We start from the raw sequence: 10,931 nt of genomic DNA on the forward strand, positions 1-10,931 counted from the left end.
GTCATTCACCATCATTTTGAAAGCCCTATATATTTTTTGGTATGGGTATAAAACGTATCCTGACCTCCAATTAATTTCCATGGCCTCGAATCATCGTTGTTTTTTACCTCAAAAAGAAATAAAATAAAAATTCTGCTTAAATCTACCCGAATCGCATTTACTAGCCTAGCCGACAGCTTCGATTCTATGTGTGCCTGGTCGGGCCGGACCGGAGCATAACTTTCCCAACATAAAACCACCACCATGTACTGCTTTTCCATCCCAAATCAACATTGGTCTTTCCGTCCTTCTCTTTCACTCGCTTTCTCAAAACCTCAACCACCAACAATAGCTTTCCCAATTTCCCTCTCTGTTTGTCTTTTTGTCGTAATCAGGGGGATTTCTGCATTCTTATATCCATTGAGTTCGACTGATTATCAGAAGAAGACAAACAAGTAAGATTTTTTTTTTTTACGAACCCTAAGTACAGTAAAACCCTAGAGTTTTTCGTTTGGTTCTTGTGAAATCTCGTTACGGATTTTTTTGATTGTTTATTTGTTTCTTGTATGATCGTGTTTATATTTCATTAACGTTTGAATTACGGACATTAAGTCAATTATTAACATAACAAACCCGCACTTTCACCCTAAATAGGGTTTTATAAAGAGATACTGCAGAGAAGAAAAACGCACCCAATATAATGAAGAGGAGGTTATGCACTGCCTCCGATGATGATGATGATGATAGTAGCAGTATGCCAAGTTGGGAAGGGAAGAATAATGGTATTAAAGTAGACACTCTTCTAGAAAAGCTGATTGATTCTGTTCTTTTCTTCAACGATAAGTTGGAGGGACTGAGCGACCGAGTCAATACGCTAGAAGAAAAAGTGAACGAAGAAATTATGCTTGGCAGGAAGGAAAGGACTGAGTTCATGAATGTAGTGAAGTCGGAGTTGGCGAAATTAAAGAAATCCCAAGAAGAGGAACATACAGTATTTGTCAATTCTCATCTAGTTTCAAAGTTATCAAATCTGCCAAAGCCGGTGGAAGATAAATTACCTGTGGATATTGCCAGCAGCAGTGAAGGGTGGAGTCCCGAGACTTTGGATGTGCAGGAGCTAAGTGGGCGGGATAAGAATTCAGATGTGCAGCAACCAAATGATGGATTACGCAGTGGAACAAGTGGGCGGGATAAGAATTCAGATGTGCAGCAACCAAATAAGGGTGGAAGCTGGATGCCTGAAACTAGTCCTTTGGATGTGCAGGAGCCAAATGTGCGGGATAAGCATTTGAATAAGCAGAAACCAAAAGAGCGAAAATGCAGTGGAAGCTGGAGGCGCGGGACTAATCATTTGGATGTGCAGCAGACAACTGTCCGGGATAAGCATTTGAATATGCAGAGACCAAATGGGTGCGGAAGCTGGTTAAATGTGCAACAACCAAATGGGCGAGGCAGTCAGTTGAATGAGCAACAACCAAATCAGGATAATAGATATTTGAATACGTCGAATTGCACCAAAAGCAACATCACTCCTAGTGAGGACCGTTGGAAGCCACCCGGTGAAAATGTTATAAAAGTAAATGTGGGTGTTGTTGTTAGCTCCTGGGATAGAGCTGCTTGTGGAGTCGTTGCCAGAGATCATTTGGCTGAGTACAAAGGGTGTTGCAGTGAATTTTTGTCGGTCCATAGCTTTGCGGAAGGTGAAGCCGAAGCTTTTCTTTCTGGAGTTAAATTTGCTGTTAGCAATGATTTGAAAAATGTTATTATTGAGGGTGATGCTCAGAATATCATTACAATTTTAAATGATGCTAATCACCCTGTGCCTTTTCGCATTAAACCCGTGATAAAGAAGATCAGACAGCTGGCAGGCAGCATTCCTTCCATCGAGTTCAAATTCATCAAGAAAAGTGGCAACATGGTTGCTCAAACTCTAGCTAGCTATGCCAAGTCCGACAGGATTGCTGAAACACGGTTATCCTCTCCCCCTCCTATTATTACGAAACTCTTAAATGCTGAGAGCTGCTTGTGGAGTCGCTGCCAAAGATCATTTGGCTGAGCTCAAAGGGTGTTGCACTGAAGTTTTGTTGGTCCATAGCTTTGTGGAAGGTGAATCCGAAGCTTTTCTTGCTGGAGTTCAATTTCCTGTCAGCAGTGATCTGAATAATGTTGTTATTGAGGGTGATTCCAAGAATATCAGTTCAAATTCATCAAGAAAAGTAGCAACATGGTTGCTCATACTCTAGCTAGCTATGCCAAGTCCGACATGATTGCTGAAATACGGTTATCCTCTTCTCCTATTATCAAGAAACTCTTAAATGCTGAGAGTAATTGTTAGGTTTTTTTCCTTTTTGTTTTTTGGTATCCAAAAGACAGGAAAAGAAAGAAAGTGGCAGCTTCTGATTGGAGTACGAATGTAAGTTGGATAGTGATTAAACGTATGATGATTCTGGTAGTCTGTGTTTTATTACTAGGTGTCGCGGAATCCTGTACTAGCTGCTTTCCTTTCCTTTCTCCTTTTAAAGAATGTTGGTTTTGCTGTGGTCCTCCAGTATGCAAGGAGTATCCTTTTTAATGTTTTTCGTTTGATTGTAAATAGTTCCTCTCTTTCTCGTTTTGACGCCATTGTTAGGTTTTCTGTTTCATCATCTGTTTAACTTTGTAATGAGGCATTAATTTGCAGTTCTGTGGTTTAATGTTTGGTGAATTGAATTCATGAACTTTAGTATATAACCAACCGTAGGTAGCTAGGTTCTGTTAGAAGGAGGAGGTTGAATAACAGTTTCATTGCCGAACATAAGTATTGCACCCTGAATTGTATGGGTTGAATTGCTGGGTCCTCCTTGTTTTACATCGTCCATGGATCGGAGAGTGGCAGACGTCCTTGTGCTTATAGTGACAACTTAATGAGTTGTGCTGCGTATCGTCTTGAAGTTTGCATAGATAGACTCGCGATAGTCAAGCTTGGTTTTTAATTTCAGAACCTTCAAAAACTGAAAGTAATCCCTATTTATTTTTTGTTACTTAGAATCCCTATGTCTCACCATTATATGTTTGTTTGGTTTTGCACCATGCATGGCTGCTAACGGGGTACCCTTCTCAGTAACTGTTACCAAGTTAACAGAATTGTTTTGCACAGGACTTTTTTTCTCTTTGAAAAGTTTAAATGTATACTATTCCTATTGCGCCTTTATTTTTGAGAGGAAGAAAGTATGCATTGATTTCTTTTTGAGTTTCCACTTGGAAGCATCCTAGAATTGAGGAATTGGGGGAAAACACGAGATAGTTTGGTGTTCAACTAAGGGGCTGATTTTTTGTGAAACAAGAGTGAGTAGAGAGACTTGAAATGTTGTCGAGCTTGAGAGAGTGGGAGTTTATCCATTTTCTAACCCTTTGCTTCAGTAAAGATCAAGCTCTTCTTCTCCGTGGACTTAGGTTTCAATACTAAACCCATGTAACTTTTTCTTGTGTTCTCTACATGTTTCGTTTTATGATTGCATTTATTTTGATTCAATATGCTTGCTAGAACTTTCTTTTGATGTGTGGGGTGTGAGATGTAATGCCAGAAAAACGGCTACCACACATGATATGATGAAGTAAAATGTTGTGTTCTTTTAGTAAAAACTAAAAACAGATTTTAATTGGAAGCCAGTGTATTCTTGGTCAACACTTGGTTGAAGGAATCTTTTTGCTTAAAATGTTTATGAGAGTGGGATGGCAACATCCAACATCTATTTCAATTTTGTGTTCAATTTTCTGGTATTATAATTTTGTTCGAATGATAAGAGAAATGCTAAAGTTACAGGCAAACTCTGAAGAAGTAGAAAATACATATTCATGAGTAAGGGGTATTATTTTCACTTGCAGATCTCGAAAATTAAGAGATTGTATTGAGATATATAAAAGAAAAACGGTAATATGAAAATGACAGTGCATAGACTTTGTATTGGAAGGAAAAATGAAAATGACATTGAAGACATTAGAGATTTGCTTTGAGTGTACGTATCTATGTTGCGTATGAGAAAGTAAAAATCCAGCAGAAGGTGCTGTTACATTCAAAAATATAGGACAAATTACTACTATAGCACGTGATGATCAACCTTTTTGTCAACTTAGGACAAACACGTACGTATTGAAAAAAGAGCAAGGACCCCAAGGTATTGTCAACCATATCCAATCCAGAACTTTTCCTTGGGAAAATAACTTGGAGTTTTTAGGTGCGACCCAAATCAAAAATTTTAGACACAACATTTTAGACAACATTTTAGACAACACTAAAACAATCTTTTCACGTAACTTCAAATTGTAGGGCCCAAAAACAGATCCTGTGAGGGGATTGTTTTAGTTTGTCTAGAATATTGTATGTCTAGAATTGCTCCACCCAAAAAGAATTTGGGGCGACTAATTTTATGCCCATCCAACGAAGGTGGGTATGGGTGTTTCAAAAATAAAAATTGTCCATATCGTCCTTCACCCGCATACAAAATTTAAACCTATATCCTTTATTTTCGGGACGACCAAAGGGAGTCCCTTCTATACTGTCACTATGGGGCCTAAAAATGCATCGCTTGCAACGTTGTTTTTTCTTCATTTTTAATTGATTCAATTGAATGGGCATTGGTCATTTTTTTCTCGAAATTGAGTCCACAATCGGAGAGTTATCGTCCCCGACTACGGTTAGGAGCGATGAAGACGAATGCAAGTCGACCGAATTGACAGCTAACACATCATAAAGATGGTCAAAAAACCGTCACCTAAACTTTTAATTTTAATCTTGATCGTTGATTGCCAACAAAATTCAACCATCAGATCTAAATCTGCTACAAAATATTACACAATTGTTACTATATAAGTGTTACACGGATATAACACGTATAAATATTATAAAATCACTGTTACAGATATTGTTGCAAAAGCTGTTACAAATTGCGTCACAAAAAACATGCCCCCTACTTTGATCGTCCCAGCACTGCTGAAGCAGTCATAATATTCCTCTTCTCATTTTCTATTTTACCGATTGAATTTTTTTCATCTTTCTAATTTTGATTGATACCAAAGATCTCGACTAGACAAATTTTAGGATTAGTTGTTTAAAATTAAAATCCAAAATACGTTAACCTTATAGTTGAGACTTAAAAAATCAAAAATAAAATCGAGTTAAACGAACAAAACGGATAAATGATAGCAGTTGTGATCCAAAATTAGGATTTGATAGGAAGTTTTTCTAGGACTTACAGTTGTAGAAACATAATCTGTAGGCATATAGTTGATTTCATCCACCGATTATGGTTGATGTTCTTAAGAATTGAAGAACATCAACCGTAATCGGTCGGTAAAATAGATTATTATCTACCAATTATGAAAGTAAAGAAATTCTTATTAGTTTTTGAAAAAGAATATATTTGGGGATTCTATCATAATCGGTTGATAATGAAGATCAAGAAATTACCTAATGTGAAGTGTTATTGATGAAGAAGAGCCAAAAACCAAATTCATCTCACTCAAATCAAGGATTTCTTATGACCATCATGCAGAGAATTCAAATACGAAGTGACTGTAAAAAGAATGAGGTCATTCCGAATTCGGACGAACAAGTTATGGGAAAAATAGCCAAAATAGAAAGCGAAACACATAACAGAGCACCTGAGCATACCGTTTAGAGGCAGTTTCAGCCAAAAAAAAAAAAAAAAAGAACAATCAGTTTTAGGGGTGTTACAATTGCTAGATATGGTGGGTATTGAGCCTACCGATTATATATAAGTACTTGTATGTACAGAGAACTTGAGATTGCCTACCGATTATATATAAGTACTTGTATGTACAGAGAACTTGAGATTTTTGGGACATTTAAACTGGGAGAAAGATGAGGAACGAGATTACCGATTATGGCAAGCCAAAACATACGTCTTGGACGAGTTTTGGACTTTTAATAGGAGGAAACTTTCGCCCAATGGGTTTCCTAACCCTAAAAGAGAGGAGACTTGAAGGCCAAGAGTTGAAGACTATAGGTGGATAACGAACATTACGAAACTACCAATTATGAAAATAGAGAAATTCAAAATCATATTAGTTTTTGAAAAATTAGATTTCGGGATACTATCACAATCGCCGATTGTACAATCGGTAGATAACGAACATTATGAATCTATCGATTGTGAAAAGAGGGAAATTCGAAATTTTATTAGTTTTGAAAAAATTGAATTTGGGGCTACTATCACAATAGTTAGATAATGAACATCACGAAACTACCGACTGTACAATCGATAGATAAAGAATATTACGAAACTACCGATTGTGAAAATAGAGAAATTCGAAATTTTATTAATTTTGCAAAAATTGAATTTTCGGGCTACCATAACAATCGGTAGATAATGAACATGATGAAACCATCGATTGCACTATGGATAGATAAAGAACATCACTTAACCAACGATTGTGCTTCTCTTTTGGAACAAAATAGTATAATCGAAAGATAACGTATTCTACTATGTACCAATATGATACGTAAATGGCACTGAGTGCATTCAATCGTCATCTATAATCGTTATTGAACCATTAACATGACATTCTTCATGATGATTCCCACTTCTTCTTCATACTCATCCATTTTTGTTATTCATTTTAGGTAAACCTAGTTTTCCCAAACTTTTTCTTCTTCTCTAACACTCTCTATTTTTTTTTAAAACTATAACTCAAACGATTTCCCTAAACACTAATATAATCAAAATTAATCAACATTAACGCTAATTAAGCAAGGATACATTAGCCATTAAGAAAAATATATGAGTAAGGGGTGTGTTGATATTACTTCTTAGTTTGTTTTATTAGTCGCCTCAAATTCATTTTGGGTCGCCCCTAAAAACACCATGAAAAAATAACCACTACATTTTTTTAGGAATATATTAGATAATAATTACTAGGAAAACCAGAATTAAATGGGCGGAAAAATTCCAATAATTAAATAACCTCCATAGTGTAGGTCCATGCCTTTTATTTGAGGCCTATCATCAAAGGATAAAAATAGATCATTAGTAAGTAATTTTCAAAACCCATTAGCCAACTATTATCTTTAATATCTAGTTTTCCCCTGATTCAATAGTGTTAATTTTTTGATTTTTTTCCAAAACGCCAATCAGAATCGGTTTATGTTCATGCACTCGTGAACCGATCCTGGGTTGGCGTTATTCATCCACGTAGGAAATTTATGATCGGTTAATGTATGAATACATAAAAAATCTGATTTTCACAATCGGTTTTTAACTAGTCTTATATAAACGGATTGTTTCATTTTCGCAAGAAAGAAAAAATCATTCATACTTTTAGGAAAAATTTATTCATTTAAAATATACTCCTTTTCGTAGGAATCACGGATGTACATAGCACGTGCATCAAGTCTTTAAACCCCTAGGCGATCCTAGTGGAAGAGATATAGTCTCATGAAAGTTTACATAGAGATCTACCCATAAAATCTACACAAAAACTTCTAAAACTATCAATCTTCATCGAAGGAATCAAAGTCTGATCCAACAAAACCCGCCATAAAGTCCAGGGCATACCCGGAATTTTGGATACCATGAAATGACATCTTTCATCAAATGTGAATGCTTTTCTCTTTTCCTCCAAGTAGTGCGCTTTTACGACATCCTCCTACAAAAACACAACACGAACTTACGTTGTTAGTTTTGTTTATTTAGAAGATCAAAGAACAAGCCAAAATGGCTACTATTGAATATCCATTGTTGGGTATCTATAAAAGCAACTATCGTATTTTGGATAACTTGGTACCTATCATGAATTTGTTGAAGACTTCTTCTCTTTGAATTCCCGTAATCTCGCCTATATTGGTTATACACCATTGCCGAAAAGGTTTCATGTCTATCCTTACGGGGGAGAGATCTACAACTCGATTTTCGGCGTATCATATTTTGATTATGAAAAAATCTTCTGCGGAGTCAAATGGTGTCAAGATTGTATGTAGAGGTATCAAACTTGTGTTTGTAGAGTGTAAGGAGTAGGAGTGAGTTAAATATGCAAGTTTGAGGCAAAATTGATATGAGAATGAGATCTCTTAATATAGAGAAAGACTCCAACGACTAGGTTTTCGAAAAAATTAAATTAATTGAGCACTACCGGCCATCGTGAATGCATATGTAAACCGACTGTTTTTTTATGCCATACGAAATCCGTCTTTACAGTTGTCAACATCAACTGATTGTAGGCCTGAAAATCAACAAAAATAAAACCAAGTTTTCCACCGATCATAATTGATTTATATTGTTGCACAAGTAATCCAATGCTAACCAGAAAAAGATACATAAAACTGATATTTCTAAAGCATGAGGAATCAGATTATAAAAATACATACATAGACCTATTCTTTGATGGAGCCTAAACAATCGGTTTATAGGTATTTGATTATTTACACCGATTATGTTCCTGTATTTAGAAAGCAAAGTTTAAAGCATGTACTCATTGTACCATAAACCTGTTAAAACTCATAAGTTCATTGTAGCGTCACACCATTGTGCCATAATTCAAGGAAATCATCACCCAAACAAGTTTTATGATAATTACAAACCATAAAAAGTTTTAAAAGTTAAACTTACATAATTAGATAGTTTCATAGCATAATAATTAGATAACATCACAAAGCATCAGGGAGCATCGACATCATGGAGCTGCAACATTTGGAGCACCAGCATCGGGACCAACAACATCACCATCAACAACAACACCATTGGTAGCAGCATCAACAACAATATCTTCTGCTAAAGATTCAACCATTTCATTAAACTGCTCCACAAGATCCAACTGATCTATAATTTCTTGATTCCTCCTTTATGTAAAGCTCCCGAGCACCCCAAGTTCCTCATATGAAAACTGATCTGCAATTTCCAAAGCCTTCTCTAGCTTGGTCTCTCGATAAAATTCAACATTGTATTTGTTGACAAAGATTTTCTCTGGCTCCCCATTAAGATCACTTACTTGGATTTATCGGTTGTAAAATTTCAGGTGGCTGAAATCCATATCTACAAAAAGTACAATAAGAAAAAAATCAAGTTAAGCAATCGTTACTATAAAACCATAGGAATCGGTATATATGACATATAAATAAAAATCGATTCTTATATAGGAATCTCAACAGACAAGTGACATATTCAGCACTTGAACGACGTATATAAAAATCCATTGTAAGAGTACATAGTTCGAAAAACAAGTACCCAGAATCGGTTTTATGTTCATGCACTTATAAACTTATTCTGGTAATGTATTTATATATTTTGATTTCTACCTAGAAACCGTCGATGACAATCATCTAACAGACCAATTCTTCTGGATGTTCTTCATGAAGGCGAAGAAATAACCCAGAATCGGTGGATATGGTGGATCTGCAAAACCGTTTTTGGGTAGAAATAAGAGATTTTGTTTTTCAAAAATTGGTTTTAAATATGTAAATCAATGAATAAATCAGCTTATTAGAACGCGTTGATGAAATTTACCTTAGCATTGTTGGATCGACGATAGTTAGACAAAAAAGCAGCGAAAAAAAGCCTGAAAAGACAAAGCCAGAATATTAAAGAAAATAGAAGCAGAGAAAAAAAACATAAAAGATTAATTACGATTATCTAAAATGTTAAGCAAACGAACTCGATCTGTCTTTGCCCAGAGTGGCATGAATAAACTAAAGTAGATCCTTCCACCAGTGAGAACCGATAACAGTCCCCCATTTATCCAAGAAATCAGCAACCTCCTTACCTTCCCTGTAAATGTGAGAATTTTTGAACTTCAAGGGCGACAAAAATCTAAATCAATTTTCCTAAGAGCAAGGGCTATGGATAGTCTAACTCTTTCATCTTTAAGGAGACACTAAGCTTTTGAAGGAGAGAATCTAAGTAGGAGAAAAAGGAGAAGATTACGACATACAATATGTCGCCCAATCTAGTTTTTATCAAGATTTTCTCCATACAAGGAAGATTGTATGCCATGTATGATCAGTTTTCACTAATTATTCTTCCAGACGGTAGGTTGTATGCCGTGTGTTCTCCTATTTCTCTTTCAATTGACAAATTGTCCCCCGTACTGGTAAATTTTTATCACACGACAGTCTGTATTACCTGTGCAGTGTCCACTACCAACTACTCCTTCAAATGAAGAAGTGTATGAATGACTTTGAGGTGAAAGGTTGGTTATAGTGTCCATAGTACGACCAAATTAGAACAAATTGATAGTCTCAGCATTATTTTGAAGGAGTAAGACTACCCACAACCCTTACTCTAGTTGTTAACCTGTACGTCACTAAAGATGGATCAAAGTGCTTTAAGAGTTAATTAGTATTTTGGTCGTGGATTTTTGTGCCTCTTTGGGTTCGATTCCTAAGTTTGTTCGTTTTAGTGTTTGGATCGTTCACCTGAGGTTTCATGGTCAAGCAGTTAATAGAACTAACGACCATTAGTGTAATTATTTACACATTTTTCCATCGCTAAATCTCCTTTACTTGAACGGCCTAGATCTATAAGAAGAATCCAGAAACGTGAAAATCCAAGATCCAAGAAGAAAAGAAACTGGATACGAAAATTTAATCTAATCATCTTTTGATTTTTGTTAAAACTTATTCGATCATTGGTTTTTTGTGTGTACAGAAACTAATTAAATTAAGGAGTTGATTGATTAAGAGAACGAGTCAACCACAGCAACCAACTCCGTAAATTTTATTCCATCACCAGTCACCACCACCACCATTGTCAGTTCAACTGCAGGAGAGCAGTGTTGTTGTTAGAAAAATTGAAAAGGAAGAGAAGAAATACGTTCTGATTGCTTTGTTGGATTTATTGTGTAGGGAGATTGGGTACAAGTTAATTAATGAGAGATTTGGATGATAAGTATATGTTGTTGCAGTTGATTTCTTGGTGATCGATATTGCCGAAATTAGTTAATTCTACTGAAATCTGGTATGA

The 10,931-nt window shown here is 35.8% G+C and overlaps 1 protein-coding gene across 1 annotated transcript; it reads left to right on the top strand.

The window, feature by feature from the left end:
• Positions 1-203: 203 nt before the first annotated feature.
• On the top strand, positions 204-2,591 carry LOC113285344. Its single transcript, XM_026534250.1, has 2 exons — positions 204-434; positions 634-2,591. The coding sequence occupies exon 2, from the start codon at positions 680-682 to the stop codon at positions 2,033-2,035; it is 1,356 nt and encodes a 451-aa protein (XP_026390035.1). The 5' UTR covers positions 204-434; positions 634-679; the 3' UTR covers positions 2,036-2,591.
• The last annotated feature ends 8,340 nt before the right edge of the window (positions 2,592-10,931 follow it).

Source organism: Papaver somniferum, chromosome 6 (genome assembly GCF_003573695.1).
Source record: "Papaver somniferum cultivar HN1 chromosome 6, ASM357369v1, whole genome shotgun sequence".
Taxonomy (NCBI): Eukaryota; Viridiplantae; Streptophyta; class Magnoliopsida; order Ranunculales; family Papaveraceae; genus Papaver; species Papaver somniferum.